The sequence below is a fragment of the Panicum virgatum genome, chromosome 7K (genome assembly GCF_016808335.1).
Source record: "Panicum virgatum strain AP13 chromosome 7K, P.virgatum_v5, whole genome shotgun sequence".
In the NCBI taxonomy this organism is placed as follows: Eukaryota; Viridiplantae; Streptophyta; class Magnoliopsida; order Poales; family Poaceae; genus Panicum; species Panicum virgatum.
This window is the reverse complement of record NC_053142.1, coordinates 27,784,260-27,803,364: the sequence shown is the minus strand read 5'-3', so window position 1 is coordinate 27,803,364 and position 19,105 is coordinate 27,784,260. Positions and strand designations below refer to the sequence as shown.

The 19,105-nt window shown below is 43.7% G+C and overlaps 1 protein-coding gene across 1 annotated transcript; it reads right to left on the bottom strand.

Annotated features, from left to right (window-relative positions):
- Positions 1-8,940: 8,940 nt before the first annotated feature.
- Positions 8,941-11,793, bottom strand: LOC120640724 (subtilisin-like protease 4). Its single transcript, XM_039916639.1, has one exon. It carries the CDS (start codon positions 11,389-11,391, stop codon positions 9,139-9,141), a length of 2,253 nt encoding a protein of 750 aa, XP_039772573.1. The 5' UTR covers positions 11,392-11,793; the 3' UTR covers positions 8,941-9,138.
- Positions 11,794-19,105: the final 7,312 nt, after the last annotated feature.

The following is a 19,105-nucleotide window of genomic DNA, read 5'->3' as shown; positions in this document are numbered from 1 at the left end:
TGGTTAGTATATTTATATAAATAATAACATGAATAATATATTAATAATGATAGGAATAGTACTTTAGAATTTTATATTGATGCGCTTTAAGATTTATTATAATAACATAATTTTAATTCAGATTTGGGGTTCATTTTAACTTTTTATTATGATATCATTGAATAATATATATATGAAAATTTAGGGGGTTATTTGATATTATTTTATAATGGCATAAGTGGATAATTTACATGACGATTAGGGGGTTACTTTAGATTATTTTCTATAATGGCAGAGGTGGGTAATTTAGATACATGTTTAGGGGGTTACTTTAGTCTATTTTTATAATAGCAAAGTTGAGTAATTTGTTAAAAATATAACATATCCAATGTCTATTATGATTAGAGTTGCCGGATTGATGGCCGGATGTTTCTGATTTTTGTGAAAATTTATAGGATTTCTTTATTTTTTTAGACTGTCCACCTAGGATCCTAAGTAGCTTCATCTGGAGGCTTCAAAAGGAGCCTCTAATTAGTAATAGTAAGATAAGAAAAAAATATAATGAACTGAGTTAATATGATCTTGCTCAATAAATCCATGATAGACCCGCTGGTCGGATGTACGGAAATAATTGACAATGGATCAAGCTACCTTGTTGCTAAAGTTTTTAGGGGCAGAGAGATAAGATCATGTGACCTCATTGTCCAAACCAACAAAAAGAGAAGAAAGAATTGCAGCAAACGCTGCTGGTGAGAGCGAAATGGCGTGACAATGAACATAGCTACCCAAGGGTCCGGTCCTGCAGGTGACCACTCACAGGTGAGGTGATGCATGTGCGATGAGAGCTTTGTACCAAACCATATGCCGGCCGGCCAGCAGGGTGGGGATACACGCATGTGCAATGCAGGCCACCACTGCCACAGAGCGGTGTTCCAACTCGGAAAGGCGAACGACACGGAGCCAACCGAAACCCATGGAGATGTTAACGATCTGAATTCTGAACCAATCACCTTAATTCCATGGTTATTAACCAGGATTGTTCAGGAACAGGATCTTAACTCGCAAGGATGAAAGGGAAAGGGGCACCATGGAAATAGTGGGCTCGAATCAGCTGCGGATCTTCAAATAAGTTGATATACTAGCTTGATGAGGTGATTGATCACCAACTACTAACCGGCAGCAAAGGTGGAGCAAGGGATCCCTGAGAACTGTAAAGTGATAGGGTCCTGACCTGGGACATTGTGGGCTGTGTCACTGAAACAGCAATCAAACGGCAGACCACAACATGGTGGAATCCACAGGATGGTCTTCGCTAAAGCGATAACTCGTCGCCTAAACTGGTCCTGGAAATTGAAAGAAACCAACAACAGGGAGTGTGTATGCAAAGACTATGGACTACTCAGGGTCAGGGGTAGGCAAGATGAAGATGCTGACATGCTGTTGGCACAATCAACCATCAGACACATATTCTGTCTGTCGCTGGTACTTGTAGTATCAGTATTGGAGATTAGAGCTGACAGATCAGAGGCTTGAAGAATGAAAGCGCACAAGCTGGTGCTGGTGCTCACAGTGGACTGACGCACCATCGCGGCGAGCTTCAGCAGTTCAGCGCCGGCGCCAGGGCCTCCACGAACATCCTCTAGTTTTTTTTTTTTTTTTTGAGAACAACGAACATCCTCTAGCTGGAACAGAGGAGGCTCGAGGGTTCGCCGTTGCCATTACCAGTTGCCACAAGCCCACCAACAACAGAGTTCAAAAAAAAAAGAAGCCCACCAACAACAAATGCGCTCGCTCAAAAGAAAAATGCGATCGGTGGTTCACATGGCACCTGGCCCATTGGCCTGTTTTCTCGGACCAAAGAAAACATGTACTACTAGGCCGGCATGAGATCTTCTGTAGGAGTTCTATCCAAATTAAAAGATCTGGTCCATGTTCGAGAAAATAATGTTCTCTTCATATTCTTCATATTGTAAATGTTAGCCGAACGTGTAGCACCAGCACAAGATCTGGTCCATGAACTTTTTGGGCTTAATAAAAAGAATCTATCTCCTCATCAGATAACTTAGATATTGCATTTCTATAAATCACATGTTTGACTTACAGAAATAAATATTTTAACAATATGAATAAATGATTATATTTTATGAACAAAAAGTTAAACATGACGAACAAGTAATAATGAAACGAACAAAATATCATTTGTACGAACAAAAAGTTAAATATGATGAACAAATAATATTGCAACGAACAAAATATTACACATCGCGAACATTTAAATGTATAGTATAAATAACAAAAGATGAATATCGCGAACAAATAAATCAACATCTCAGAATAATTTAATCTACAAAACGAACAAATAATTTGGCATTGCGAACAAGTTAGTTACACACAGAAAAATGCATCTACATAGCAAAAATACAACAACAACAACAATATAGACTTTTGTCCCAAGCGAGTTGGGGTAGGCTAGAGATGAAATCCAAAAGACACAAAGGTCACGGTTCAGGCACGCTGATAGCTAGTCTCCAAGCGCTCCTATCCAAAACTACCACTTCAGAGATATTCCAATTCTTAAGGTCTCTCTTAACTAACTCGTTCCAAGTCAGTTTAGGTCTACATCTACCCCTCTTTACCTTATCGACACGCTTTAGAACCCAACTACGCACCGGCGCCTCAGGAGGCCTCCGTTGGATTTGTCCAAACCATCTCAACCGATGTTGGGTAAGTTTCTCCTCAATTGGTGCCACCCCTACCCTTTCCCGAATAACTTCGTTCCGGACTCTATCCCTTCTTGTGTGCCCGCAAAACCATCACAACATCCGCATCTCTGCTACACACAGTTGCTGGACATGTCGCCTTTTTGTGGGCCAACATTCAGCACCATATAACATCACCGGGCGAATCGCTGTCCTATAGAATTTGCCTTTTAGCTTTTGTGACACCCTCCTGTCACAGAGAATGCCAGAAGCTTGACGCCATTTCAACCAGCCAGCATAGATTCTATACCTAACATCTTCATCAATGTCGCCATCCTTTTGTAGCATCAATCCTAAATACTGAAAAGTATCCTTCTGGGCCACCACTTGCCCATCGAGACTAACATCTCCACCCTCATGCATAGTCGCGCTGAAATCGCACATCATGTACTTGGTCTTGGTCCTACTAAGCCTGAACCCTTTCGACTCTAACATACGTCTCCACAGCTCTAACTTCCTATTAACCCCTGCCCTACTCTCGTCAGCTAGCACCACATCATCAGCAAAGAGCATACACCAAAGAATATCACATTGTATGTCCCTTGTGACCTCATCCATCACCAAAGCAAATAAATAAGGGCTCAATGCTGACCCCTGATGTAGGCCTATGTTAATAGGAAAGTCAGTGGTGTCGCCATCACATATCCGGACAAACGTCATCGCATCCTTGTACATATCATTGATGAGGGTAATGTACTTAGTTGGGACTTTGTGCTTCTCCAAGGCCCACCACATGATATTTCTCGGTACTTTGTCATACGCCTCATCGAGGTCAATAAAGACCATGTGCAAGTCCTTCTTCTGCTTCCTATAACTCTCCATCAACTGTCGTATTAAGAAAATCGCCTCCATGGTCGACCTACCAGGCATGAACCCAAACTGATTTTGAGTCACACTTGTCACTTTTCTTAGGCGGTGCTCGATAACCCTCTCCCATAGCTTCATCGTATGGCTCATCAGCTTAATTCCACGGTAGTTAGTACAACTCTGAACATCTCCCTTGTTTTTTAAGACTGGTACTAATATACTTCTCCTCCATTCTTCAGGCACCTTGTTTGACTGAAAAATGAGGTTAAAAAGGTTAGTTAACCATATTATCTCTCTATCACCTAGGCATCTCCACACCTCAATGGGGATACCATCAGGGCCCATCGCTTTACCTCCCTTCATCCTCTTCAAAGCCTCCCCGATCTCTGCCTCTTGAATTCTCCTCACAAAGAGTCTGTTGGTATCGTAAAAAGAGTCATCTAACTCAAGAGTAGGCCCCTCATTCTCCCCATTAAACAACTTGTCGAAGTACTCTCGCCATCTGCCCTTGATCTCCTCATTCTTCACTACAAGTCGATCTGTCACATCTTTGATGCATTTGATTTGGTTGATGTCTCTTGTCTTCCGCTCACGGATCTTAGCCATCCTATAAATGTCCTTCTCCCCTTCCTTCGCGCCTAGTCATTGATATAAGTCATCATATGCCTTACCCTTTGCTACACTCACAGCTCGCTTTGCAGCCCTCTTCGCTAATTTATAGCCCTCGATGTTGGCTGTACTCTTGTCAAGGTGGAGGCACTTGAAACATTCCTTCTTCTCCTTAATAGCCCTTTGCACGTCGTCATTCCACCACCAGGTGTCTTTCCCTCCCTGTTTGCCTCCTCTACTCACGCCAAACACCTCTGAAACCACCTTCCGAACACATGTTGCCATCTTTAGCCACATATCGTCTGCATCTTCTCCTTCTTTCCAAGGCCCCTCACCTAGCATCCTCTCCTTAAATGTTTGTGCTGTTTCCCCTCTAAGCTTCCACCACTTCGTTCTCGCAATCTTGGCACGTTTGTCCCGTTGGACACGTACCCAAAAACGAAAATCCGCCACCACAAGTTTGTGTTGAGGGACAACACACTCCCCAGGAAAAATCTTACTATCTAAGCAATCCCGTTTATCCTCCCTCCTAGCATGGATATAGTCGATCTGGCTCGAGTGTTGTCCACTACGAAAGGTCACAAGATGGGATTCCCTCTTCCTAAAAGGGTATTCACTGTCAACAAGTCGTAGGCCAACGTGAAGTTCAAAACCTCCTCCCCCTCTTGACTCCTGCTACCATACCCAAAATCCCCGTGCACTCGCTCGAACCCTACATTAGTCGCACCCACATGGCCGTTGAGATCTCCTCCTATGAAAAGTTTCTCGCTGATAGGCACGGTACTGACCATACTATCCAAATCTTTCCAGAACTGCCTCTTGGTGCTCTCACTAATACCTACCTGAGGGGCATAGGCACTGATCACATTCAGAGCCGAATCTCCACCTACCATCCGGACCAGGATAATCCGGTCGCCTCGCCTTCTAACCTCTACGACTCCATCCTTAAGGCTCCTATCGATCAAGATACCAACACCATTCCTACCCGATGTTGCCCCGTGTACCAAAGCTTGAAGCCAGTATCCTCAACCTCCTTCGCCTTCTGACCCTTCCATTTAGTCTCCTAAACGTATAGAATATTTACACGCCTCCTAATTGCTACATCAACTAGCTCTCGCAACTTACCCGTTAGGGACCTTACGTTCTAGCTACCTATACGAATCCTAGTTGGCTCGGCTAGCTTCGTTACCCTTCGCACCCATCGAGGGAAGTGCGAAGACCATTGCTCATTTTTCACTACACCCGGCATAGATGTAGCGCGCCACTCAGGCTGTGACGACCCGACCCTTACTCACTTATCATCGTACCCAGGTCACGATACGACACGCCATTGGTGGGATGGCGACCCGGCCCTTGCCCATTTAACACCACACCTGGGTTCCGATGTAGCGCGTCGCTAAGAGGGTTACGCCCCAACGAGTTTCTTATGGGTTTCATATCCATTAGAGTGGCTTTTTGACGCTGGTTCGCCAAACCTAACACAACCCTCCTCCTTCACCCGGGTTTGGGACCGGCTATGTTGAGACGACTCAAGAAAGTCTTTCAGTCAACACAGGCGGAGTTATCTACATAGCAAAAATAGAAAAATAAAAATAAAAAAATAAAAAGATCAGTAGACACAGCATAGACAGTCTAACATTGGTGACTTACGCAAATATAAGATCTAAGTCACCTTAAAAGGAGTAAATCTCTAATAAAAAATGTTCGTAAAATAACATCCAAACCAAATATAGTCAAGTGTGATCTTATTTTGACGAAGATCTTGTCGTAAGAATTAATATGGGACAGTTAGAATTTAATTTTGGTATTTAGATTAAGATTTTAGCCATTTTAGTGTCCAACTTTTTGCAAGTGTGATGATATCATCAATTTTATTTGTACATGCATGCACCTGCTTCTCTCCATTCATGAAAACTAATACGTATATGCGGTGTGAGCTGATTGGGTTGTTTGCTGATTTGGCCGTATGGAGATTTTCTCTTCAGGTGATGAAGGTTCCAAAAGTTAACGCCTCTAGCGACACATAATCGCACCCCTTAAATGCTTGCTGTGATATGTTATTGACGATGATTTCTATAAAGCCAAACATGCGAATTGATTGCACAAAGTAGGAATATTCAATCACCATAAAATCTCATGATGCCATGTGTTTTTTAAGATATTATTTATCAAACTCTTCCTTTGGAGATTGTGACACTGTTCTTATGGACTCTATTTGGGATTAGAGGTGGTAAGATTTTCGTTAACAAGTAATAGAACTGAAACTACCATTATATTATGATCTCACTAATCATAGCCAAAATCAATCAAAGACACGCTTAAGGAACGAATGAATGAATGAATGTTAGCTGAATTTTTCAGTAAAATTCTAAAGGGATCAGATGAGATTTGGTATAAACTTCTGATGGTGGCATTTCTAAGGGCGGATGATGGCCTCACCTGCTTCTAATAACACATTTTTAGGGTGGTGATGGCATAGCCCATCCCTACAAATGATCCTACGGGAAAAAAATCATAATGTTTTCATATGATCTCGGATGACGTCAAACTTTACGTCTAAATTATAGAGAATAGTGATATCTAAAACTTTGTAGTTGATAAATTTTTTATTTAAGATCATTTAATGGTAAAAAAACTATTATAATTATTATAAGTTCTCTAATAGCTATAACCATATAGTATGTCATATAACTCAAGTCATACTTTGAGGCTTCCACAATCTTAATCTTTATATATACTGAAATATACTTGGCGTATTTTTTATTTCTATAGTTCACAATAATCATAGTGTAGAAGTTTCATTTTTTTATTTATTTTCCATATGTAAATATTTAAATGAATTTTTGGATAAAATAGAAAAATATTTTTAGGGGCGGGTGGTAACATCACCCGCCTCTAGAAACGGATTTGTAGGAACCGGTGATGGCGTCACCCTTCTCTACAAATCAATTTTAGATTTAATATAAAAGAATAGCATACCCTATAGAGTCACAACTGACTGTGCACTGTGATGTTAAGGAAGTTACACACGAGACTTGAGATAGGCGGTTCGAATCCAAAGTGATGCAAGTATTTATTTTGACACATTCTTATTACATGATTTACACTCGGGCAACCAAACAGTATCTCTTCTGAACTAGGCTACCTGCGCGCATGTGCTCAGCCTGGCTCGGTGAGACAGGATAATAGATATGGACCAGGCTAGACACATGCGAGCAACCAAACAGTCTTGTCTCTCAGACTAGATGCTCTGGAGGATAAATGGATTCTAAAGACAGATACTGCATTATATTCATAATGGTGATGTGGGGGTGATTCTCAAGTTAGATTTCGAAACACCATATGACAAAGTTTGTTGGACATCTTATTCGGCTTCAAAAAGAAAAAAAAATCGGTTCTCCGGGATTAGACAGACAGGTAGTACGAGGAGGAACTGTGAGGATTAAGCTGAACAATAAGATCAGGCCTTACTTTGTGAGTTGCAAAGGGGTCAGGCAGCAGGGAGATCCCTTATTACCTATTTTATTCAACTTTATAGCTGATTGTCTTGCTAGGATGATGAAAAGACCCAAAGAAATGAGGTGATTGTTGGCCTGGATGATAACCTAATTCCAAAAAGAATGCCTATGCTGCAATATGCAGCTGATGCTATAATCTGCTTAAAAGATGATATAAATAAAGCTAGAACCACGAATTTCCTTTAAATTTATGAACTGATGTCAGGCCAAAAATTCAATTTTATCAAAAAGTGAGGTCTGATTAATGGAGATGATGAAAAGAATTACAATATGCTGATTTATTTAAGGGAAAAGTCCGGTTTGCACCCTCGAACTATCACAAAAGTCCGATTTTTAACATTCAACTGCAAAACCGGATAACAAAGGACATTCAACTATTGAAACCGGACAAATTTGACCCGTTAGCTGGTTTTGAAGGTTTTTCCATTTTGTGAGAATTAAAAATATTCAATTTTAAACTAAGAAATTCATAAGAAATTCATTTTAAATCACAAAAATGCAAAATGGTTATCAGAAGTTTTCCAAAAATGTAACCTATCTATTGACATGATACTTTTCAATTATTCATATCCAATTATTTTATTTTCACAATATTTGGTTGCTTGTAGTTATGCCTATTATTTTTAAATAACCAAGATTCAAATAGAGCAATAATAAATAGGTTACTAATTTTGACACTAGTTTCAATTTTTCTGATTTAAAAGGAATGAGTTTTGATTTTTTAGATCTAATTAGAATTTTTTTATTTTTTTACAAATACAAAACCACCTTGGAAGCCACCCAAAGTCCAAATTTGTCTAGTTTCGACAGTTGGATGGCCTACGTTATCTAGTTTTGTAGTTGAAGGTTGAAAATCAGACTTCTACAATAGTTCGATGGTGTAATTCAGACTTTTCTTTTTGTTTAATTGGAGGGAGGAGGTTTCTGCTTATAAACAAGTCAAACTGAAACTTGTGGGGAGCGTATCAGGTGCAAACCAATCTCTCCGTGCAAACTAAAGAAACTTCAATCTGAGTCATCGGGTCAACATCCAAGAGGCATGGGATTGGGTAATTTTACAATCTGGACCCGCCCTTGAATTGGGTAATCATACTTTTGCAAATCCCCCCTCCCACCCCCTGCGCCCCTCTCCTTGGATGTTGATTCGATGGCCAGATTGAAGTTTTCATAGTTTATATGGAGATGTTGGTTTGCACCTGATATGTTATATTCTGATCTCTAATTATGGCCACAACCGAACATATTAAGTACATGCATGTTTGGAGAAGTTGAAATCTCAAATATCGCTCCCTTTTACTGAGTACTGCGTGAGTGCCACTGCAATGTCCAAGGTTAGCTAAACCGAGACATTCACATGTTTATCAACTGGGGACTGAAAGTGAAGCAACAACTTATTTTTTTGAGTGGAAGCATCAGCCAAAAACATCCTACAGTTTTTTCGTACTCCTCTCCGACTATGGGGAAGATCATTCGAATGTGATGGAGATGGGGCTTCTCACGGTGTGCTTGTCGGACACCCACCGGAGCGCTCCCTGCACCACCTTCGCCGTGCTGCTCTTCCCTCGCCACACGGACACCGTGAAGCTCTGCTCCTGGTTCGCCTTCGTGAACCGCAGCGAGCTCGGCGCGACGCGCGCCACGCCCGCCGGCAGGTCCACGTACGGGTAGTACACCGCCGGCGCCTCCCCGACGTTCCTCGCCGTGCGGCGCAGCAGCACCACCGGGCCGGCCGTCGAGTTCGACGCCGGCGGGAACGAGACCGAGATGGACGGGTAGTTGAGCGCGTGGTCCGGGATCGCCGTGACGGCCGCGCAGTCCACCGCGCGCCGCGCGATCACGGACACGTCCCGGCTCGCGTAGACGCTGCAGAGGAAGACGACGTAGTCGGCGGGATCGATGTCGTAGACCAGGCCGGGGTCGACGGCCTTGTCCGGGTTGACGTGGCCGGCGCCCGTGGCGAAGAAGTCGGCCGGCAGATGCTGCTCGTTCAGGATCGGGTTCCCGGAGCGGTCGATGGGATCGGCTGTTGTTACAATGGCGGACCTGATCGCCGCCGGTGACCAGTCCGGGTGCTTGCTCTTGATCAGCGCCGCGACGCCGCTGAGGTGCGGCGTCGACATGGACGTGCCGGAGACGAAGTTGAAAGTCGGTCCGAGGTTAGCCGCCGCCGCCGACGAAGGGCCGACCTGGAACGGCCACGCCGCCAGCACGCTCACCCCGGGGCCGGTGATGTCGGGCTTCAAGATGCCGGGGTTGTGCAGGCTGGGCCCGCGCGAGGAGAAGGAAGTCATGGCCGGCGCCGGCGACGTGCCAAGGACCGTGCCCTGGAAGACGATCTGAGCCACCGGGTTCGCCGTGGAGTCGATGTACTTCTTGATGGCCTCCCCGGCGGCGTAGCCGACGTGCGAGGCCGGGAGGACGTGCGCGTCGGCGAGCGTGCTGTAGCCATCAGGGAACTGGTTCGCCAAGATCATGCCGACACCTCCAGCTCGTTTCACCTCGGAACCTTTGTCAATCCGCCCGACGCCATTGCCACGGTCGCAGAACACGATCTTGCCCTTGACGTCGATGCCGTCCAGCGAGCCGTTGCCGCAGAACCGCGCGTCGGGTGCGGAGCTGACGCCGGCGTAGACCAGCGGGTAGAAGACGGCCGCCGAGATGTCCGGCTGGTACACGGACTCGCCGTCGAACGAGAGGCCGTTCCCGAGGCGCACCTGGGCGCCGATCGAACGGTCCACGGTGCTCGCCGCGACGGTGAGCATCCACGGCGCGTCGTTGAACAACGTGCTGGCGTTGGGCCCGCTGTTGCCGGCTCCGATGCTGACGAAGACGCCCTTCTCCACGGCGCCGAACGTGCCGATGGCGAGGCTGGTGTTGTAGTACGGCACCTCCGGCCCGCCGGCGGCGAGGGATATGGAGAGGACGTCGCAGCCGTCGCCCACGGCCGCGTCGATGCCGGCGAGCATGTCGGCGGCCGTGCACTCCTCGCCGCACACCTTGTACATGGCGACGTGCGCGCGGGGCGCGATCCCGGACGCGGTGCCGCGGCCCTGGCCGAGGACCTGAGCGCCCGGCACGACCGCGCCCGCCGCGGTGCTCGACGTGTGCGTGCCGTGGCCGGCCTCGTCAAGCGGCGAAGGGTTGGACTCGAAGGACCGCGCGCCGATGAGCTTGTTGTTGCACGCCGAGCCGTTGAAGTCGCAGCGCCCCTTCCACCTCGGCGGCGGCGGCGGCATGCCGTCGCCGCTGAACGATGGGTGGTAGGGGAAGACGCCGGTGTCGAGCACGCCGATGATGACGCCGTCGCCGAACCCGGAAACACTATGGTTTCTTGCGCTCACGCCCTGCGGCACGTCCAGTCCGAGGAACCCAGGCGTGTGCGTCGTCAGCAGCTGGTAGACCTCGTTCGGCTCCGCCGAGAGGAACCCTGGGGCGGCGGACATGGCGTCGAGCTCCCGGCGCGTCAGCCGGGCGGCGAAGCCGCTGGCGACGTGGTGATACGCGTGGAGGAGCCGGCCGTCCTCCGGGAGGAACGACCTGTACCACGCCGCCCGGTCGTCGGCCGTGCCGAACACGTGGTTCTCGGACGGCTGCACGTGCACTATGAACGTTCGGAGCTCATCGTCGTTGTCGCCGGCCGGCAGCTCCTCGGCAACGATTGAAGCAAGGAGAACGATGGGAATTACAATGCAGAACAAGGATAGCTTCAAGCTTCCCATGGCTGCCGGCTTGCTCTGATGTTGTGTGCCTTATTGTATCCGTGGTGGACTTTTATGCAAGATTAACATGAGTGTATTATTATCTCATTGTTACAACCGGCGGCAAGAGCTTTTCCGGATTGATTAAACCGTACAAAGCTGCCGGCGATTTGTTGTGGCAGTGGAAGAAGGAGCATTTGGAGCCATGCCGATGGTGGGAGATTTTTTTGAGGACGAGAAGACAGAGTCTCTGATATGGACATGGGGGCGAACAGCTGCCTGTGATTGATGGATCTGATGCTGGCCGTGAGCATAGCAAGGGGGTGCCTAGCAAGATTGCAACAGGAAAGATCCAGGGGAACTGGGGAAGCATATATGGTTCTTGATCTATTCCCTCTGATGCAGAACGTATAAAGATGAAACTTTGACCCATATGCAAATTAAATTCAGATTTGCTACGCATCAGTTGATTGAAATTCTGTGTTTCCGTCAATCGACGTCCAGGGACGTTGGATCTGCAACAAACGAATGAGAGGAACATATATCCAAATCATCTGTTCGGGTCCACCTTTTGTAGTGTTTTTTTTGCCTGGTTACTTCTTGTCAGGCCAGCGTGTGCCCGGTTACGCATTAACTGGTTGAGATTGTGTGAGGCAGCGTGTCACCCGCTTTCGGCTCTGTGAGTGAACTGATGAGCGAGGGTGAGGGGTTCGACTGGCTTTCATCCTGCCGTCCCCTTGCATCCCTTTTCGCCGTTGTTTCCATTGCCCAGACAGGGGAGCTGAAGAGGCGGTCGGCGATTCGCGTCATCAGGTCGGCGACTACCCGAGGGGAATCGGTGATCTTGTCCTCATTTCAGCCGCTCGTTGGGCATCAAGACTTGCGATACCCAGTGGATGAGGGCCGTGTTTGGATCGCGCTAGGATTTTAGTGTGCACGTTTCTCGAAAAAAGAAGCTCGCATGCATAGAGTACTAAATGAAATTTATTTGCAAAATTTTTTTAGAGATGGATGTAAATTTTCGCGACGAATCTAATGACGGTAATTAATCGATGATTGGCTACAGTGATGCTACAGTAACCTTTCTCTAATCACGTGGTCAAAGACTTCATTAGATTCTTCAGAGTTCCTAGCGCAGAGGTTTTAGAGTTGGTTTTGCAAATTGACTTTGTTTGATACCGTAATTAACAGTCAAATTTACTATATTTTCTAGTCTAGTCTAAACCAAACAAGGCCGAGGTACGAAGCACCAGTTAACCAGCTATTCTAGGGTTTTGATCTGTGCCAGAGTTAGGTCGAGATGTTTCCAGTTGGGGGTTGATTAGGATCCAATCTTTTATGACAGATTTAGATTTAATTTGTGTTGTAGTTAGAGGCGATTTTGGGAGCGCAATTGCTTCGGGTTTCGCCATTGCTTGTGTGGGGATGCTCCTGTTCGTGGCTGATTCAATCGATTACTTGCTCTTCCTCGGGGATGAGGCTTTATCAATGGATTTTTGGCCCGTCAGTGACGATGTGCAGAACCCCGTGCAGCTAAATGCTGGCGCTGCTTTTTCTCTGCTTACTTGTGGAGGTGTTATTGATTTTGTGGTCTGGTTAGAGTCAATTTTTCTGGGATTCGTTGGTCTGGCCGCATTTGATCACTTTTAAATCGAAAGACAAATGGATTATCCTCGCACTGATCCCCAGCACTTCAGAAGCAGAGTATCCCCAGGCACTTTGCCAAAAGCAAAGCTAACTAAACAGGCAAACTAATCAGTTTTTAATCAATTCTGAGCAACGCAGCGGCACTGTGATTTTCTTGTGTTGGCATCTTGTACTGCTTCTGTACTTTGCATAACGACTGGAAGCTTTAACTCATCTCTCTAGCTTGAATAATTGTTACTAGTGGCTGTTGTTTCATACATGAAACTTTTAGATAGCTCATCATTACCTAATAGTCGCTTTCACCCTTGATTAGTTTAAGAATTTTGTGGCTGGCACTAGCACTTTTTTCCCACTTTCGTTAGATTTTGCTCTGTCCGATCTGAATCTTGCCTTTGGTTTGTTGATTTTCAGTACTGTAGGTAGTATCCAATCTTTTGTAAACTCCTGTAATATTATTTATTTCTTGAGCATACTTACTTGGGCCATTAGTGCTAATCACGTGACTTGCTAACTGTTAGATCAAGCTAGCAATACTTTTCTCTGCTGAGTAAACATAGGCTGTTGTTGCAATATGTGTGGTTGTAGCAGAATGGCAGCATCAACCATATCAGTAGGCTGAATTTTCTTTCTGTTATTTCTATGTAAAGATACAAATTTTGCCCCTCTCTTTCTGTTGTTTTGTGCTGGAATGGAGGTTATTTGATATGTTAGTTTTAGGACCTAGATGCTTCTGCGAGACTGCAGATTTAGAGAGACTACAATTAGAGGCATCAGGTAGTGTTGTAACTGTTCATGGTTTGGTTTATGGTCAGTTAGTGGCTAGTCTATTTGGGATGCCGATTGCTGGTGCGACAGTAATTGACTTTTAAGGATTGTCATTGTACTAGGCTGGATGTCTGTTCTGCTGCTTTGAAAGTGTAGCTGGTTGGCTCGATTTATTATTTTTGTCTTTTCCTTTTATTTCGGTTGCTTCAAGCCACTACATTCTTCACCCAGTGACAGATTGTAAATGGCATACAGGACAATAGTTGTGTTATGTTTTGTGAACCCAACAGATATTCAATTTAACTATGCACTACACTTCAAATTTAATGAGCCTGCACCGTGCACTTCAAAAGAAAAATGACTAAACCTTGTTCAGTTAGGTATGTGCACATTGGCTGTTTGTGTATGTCTTGTAGGTTTGAGTTTGCCTCACAGCTTTGGGTCAGTTATTAATATATTTCCTGTTAAAAAAATCTTATACATATTAAATGGTCCTTCTGAACAGATTCATTATGGTTCTCATGCTGTCACAACAAGCCTATGGTGTTGCAACTCTAGCTATATGCAGGTTTGCTCTTGATATGAATGCAACTACGATTTTGTTGTACTGCCATGCTTACCGCTACGCTAACTACCATGTTGTCTTACCACATATCAGAAAATCTGATGCGTTTTGTGCTCTTGGTTATTGGACTTGTAGTGTTTGAGTTCATTCATCAATTAAACTTGTGTCATGATTTTACATGTTAATGCTACAGTGTAAAATTAGTGATCACTTGTTGGTTTTTAATCTAGTAAATCTTCTCTTCAGTTAAGTGCCTCTAAGAATATTTTTTGCTAGAACTGGAATCATCACTATCATAGTGGACTTTTTGCTAGTTAATGTGCGTTCTTTCTATCTACTAAGACTATTCACAGCAAGGTGTTACATAAGCTCCCAACTAACTTTCAAGTTTCAAATAATTATTCGTACTATATTCTAAGTTACAGGATCATATAATATAGTTACCCAATGGCATGTTGTATAATTTCTTTCTTTTGTACTATACCAAGACTATAATTTTTTCATGGATAGAAAATATGTGGTCACTAAGTTTACATAAAAATCTCAAACAATTTATACTAGAATCACACTATGGCACAGCTATAATTTCTTGTTATTTCCTCATATTTTTCTAAATAATTTACACGACTTCTACCATGTCAATAAAATCTAGTACTTGTACTTCCCCCTAGAAGTATGGTGTATTTAATTTCTTTGAATTATATTTCTAGTAAAATTCATGTGTATATGTTTCTTCCTACCATATATTTTGTAACTTTGTTGCCAGCAAAAATAATTACATGTAACTTTTTTACCCTTAGTGTAACTTAATGCTATAAAAGTTTGTAGAAGCAAATAGTATATGTGTCTATGAATAAAAGTTTCTTTGTATCTAAAGATATATTGGCAAAGATATGTGTAACTTCTAAAAAGTTTTACTATAACTTCAATTTAAAATTACAAACCAACTATAAAAAATGTTGTATGCAGCTTTGTTGTTAACCAAAAAATTTGCATGTAACTTTTTTTTATTCTGTGTGTAACTTCTTCTTTCTTTGACTATACTCAAAGAAATTTGTATAATTCTCAGTATTATGTATCTTCTCTATTCTTTAAGCTTACATATTTGTGATATTTGTATTTTTTTCCCCACAGATATAGTTGATATGATGCTGTTAGGATGATCTACTCTTTGCAATTTGGTGCAATATTTTTGTTTGATGTCGGCTCATGTTTTTTCCCTTAAATTTGAGGTACAACCTTGTACTATTTTATCCGTGCCTCTATTTGTGATAGGAGTCTACTCTGTTATCTTTGTATATTTTCTTATTTAGAAAAGGCTTAAGTAGGAACCCTGGGTACTCGATTTGTAGATATCTAAATCCCAATCGATTGATGTGTAGATACTATAAGAATTTGTTACAATGAACCAACTTGTATAATTTTAGCAAACATTGACATCAACCTATTAGATAGTTGCTTTAATTTGATATTTTTATTCATAAATTACCCATGCATATTTAAATTGAACTGAATTTTTTTGAGAATTTTTTTATATTGTAGATATATGTGTTTTAGAAATGCATACTCTATAACACTTTGTGTAATTGGTGATTTTTGACACTATAGTTTAATAACATGTACATATAACCGCATTAGAAGGAGGCTGCCGGAAGTTGCAGCTAGTTATCAATCACTAGTCTAGGACTCCCCTGAGTGGGTTGGTGATCTTCCAAATTTTTGTTATCTACAGTTTGTTTTTTATTTTGGTTAGCAGAGTTTGAACTTGTTATTAATATCAATTGTTTTTCCTCTGCTCTATCTTGTGCTAAACAACAACTTGCATTATAAAGGATTCATATTTTTCCCTTCTAATTTGTTTTAGGTTTTGCATATATCTACTTTAGTATTATTTTCTCAGGTATCGAGCGATAGACCTTAAATGACTATGCATTCTTTGTACCCAGCGTTCCATTTCTTTGGTTACCCATATTTTGGGGCAATGTCTCTTTTTTCCATCAATGTGTTTCAAGGTGCCCAAATTAAGTTATGCAGCTATTTGAAAAAAGTTACATATGTTGTATATAAGTTATATAGTTAGCACTTCTGTAATTTCAGTATGCTTGAATCGTCATTATGTTTGTGGAATTGTGGCCAAATTAAGCTATGCAGCTACTAGTGCTATTGTGTAATTTTTTAGTCATATTGGCTCTTTTGTCTGGTGACATTGTGTTTAGAATTGTCATTATGTTTGTGGAATTGTGGCGCTAGAGTTAATTGATGCACATAGCTATTCAGTTCTTCATATTGCACAAATATTAAAGTTTTGGACACTATTTTTTATTATTTCCTTCACTTTATATATATATATATATTAATTATTTTAGCATCATTAGTAGCTGCATATCGGAGGCATGTGCTCTACATCTCTATATTATGTAGTGTGTATCTCTAAATGTTACATGATGTCATTGTCATATATATGTTCAGAGAAGTAATTTTAGCTATTAAGTAGTTTGTCTCTTTAATTCAGATTTATCTGTTGAAGTACCAAAGTTTTCTTCCTGACTCGTTTCTACATTTCAGAAGTCATATTTACCAGCTTGACACTGACCATAGTGTTGTTTATTGATATTAGCACGTACTACTATCATACGGGAGGCTAGGGTCTGATTTTTGTGCAGGAACAAACGATGAGCATGAAGATAGTTTCGAGTAAAACAAAGGAACGACCATATTATTTTTTTCTCCAAAGGGCTTACAACAATGTTTCTACATGTACTGTTATATGTTGTATGTGTGGAATGAGTCAAAAAATTGTAGACAGTTTACCGAGCATACTTTTTCAATTTTTTTGGTGTCAAATCCATGTAAAATTTGAAAATCTGAATCTTTTAACAGACACAAGATATCTGTGTGCTCAAAGTTCGGCCCACGCATTTGTTAAACAGACTATAGAAGCCCAAATAGTCCTAACGGGTCGCAACAGGAAAACTGGAAAGGACTCGTCAGCCATACCGGGTACACAAAACACCTAACTGTGGACCCGTTTGTGGAGTAGTACTACATTTGCTTGGATTTGATCTGAACAGTTGCATGGTCATCCAACGGAGGGAGAAGGTGATTGACGAAAAAGCTAAATATCAATCATTTGGCGTAGAGACACAATTAAATTACCAGTTCAAATTCAATTTTCTAATTAATGTGGTAAGCCCATCCCAGCATGGTGACTGCGTTGATGGAAGCACAATTGTGTTATTATGGGTGCATTTGATTTTTGCCTGAAGTGACTTGGACGAATTTATGTTAGTTCTAAAACTATTTCTAAGGACCCTGAAGTGTGGCAAGAGCTTTTCCGGATTGATTAAACCGTACAAAGCCTCAAGGGAAGAAAAAATCATCTAAACATTAGAATATTAAGTTTTGTTACAGAAATATCTATTGCGTACATTTTCAGCACATCTTTTAGTTTCATTTCTATCCCAGACTCTGATGGTTTTTCGTTCATCCATCGTTGATTGTTTTTGGGCGCCAGGAATGATTTGTTTTCACAGAAGAGTACAACTTGACCTTGAAATCTTGAATTTCATGTTACTTATAAACATATTTGAAATCTGGGTTCAAATCCAACCAAATTGCTTCTTTGTCTTATTTGACTTTGAAGGCTCATGTCTTGGGTGGACTGCTTGTTCCTTACTGTCGGTGTTCCGAAATCACCGGCTAGTAAACTTGTTCGCGCGTCACAGGATCGGATGGTCATGCAAGTATGAGACACAAAATTTTATACTGGTTCGGGCGGAATGTCCCTATGTCCAGTTCGAGCTCTCGTGCTCTTGCACTCAAGTTTGCAGTAGGGTTGTTACAAACGGGCGAGAGAGGGAACGGGGTCCCGAGTCTCTAGATTTCATGTGCGTGTGTGTACGTGTGCGAGTGTTTTTGGTCAGTCTGTCCTCTCCCTCCGCGGGGCATGCACCCTCCCTTTTATAGCTCAAGGGATGGGTGTTTACATAGAGAGGGATGTAGGGGTCGGGCGACTCCCGACCCCCGCCTACCAGCTACCCTCCATTTATGATCTTCGTCGGGTCGTGCCGTCCGGTCTTGATTAAGACAGTGAGGAGCCCGCGGCCCATACCGAAACTGTGCTGATTGTGGTGGTACGGGGGCACGGGACTCGTAATGCTACGGGCATCATCAACTATTGCATGCGGGTTCCCGTCACGTCCTTGCGTGGCGCGCGTCATCGTGTCCACTGTTGGCGTCGTCAGCCGAGGTGGTTGAGCCAGGACTACCTTGGGAAGAGACGCACTGACCCATTGCCCACTCCGACTCGTACGGGAGCGTGGTGCGGTCATGTCCCTGTCTTTCTAGGGTCACGTCTGCAGATGCTTTTTGACTGGGGGCACTTGCCTACTCCCAGAGACTTGTTGTCGTATGTGGTTGTCGCGCGTCCGACTCCCTCCTCTGGAGTCGGGGGTCGGGTGAGGCGAAACTCCTGACCACGAGGGTTGGGCGAGGCGGAACTCCTTCGCGGAGGTCGGGGGTCGGGCAAGGCGGAGCCCTTCCGGCAGACTGCGGGGTGTCCTGGTCGTGGTAGGGACCCTCCCACGGCGGGGAGAGTTTGTGACGGTCCTTCTTGTTCTGCACCCGTCCTAGTACCAAGTCGCCGACGTAGAAGGCGCGTCCTCTGACGCGGCGGTGATGGTACCGGCGTAGCGCCTGCTGGTAGTTGGCCGATCGTAGAAGCGCAATGACACGTGCCTCGCCAAGTTGGTCCATGGC

Coding starts and splice junctions, on each gene's coding strand:
- LOC120640724 (XM_039916639.1), bottom strand. CDS start 11,391: ATGGGAAGCTTGAAGCTATCCTTGTTCTGCATTGTAATTCCCATCGTT.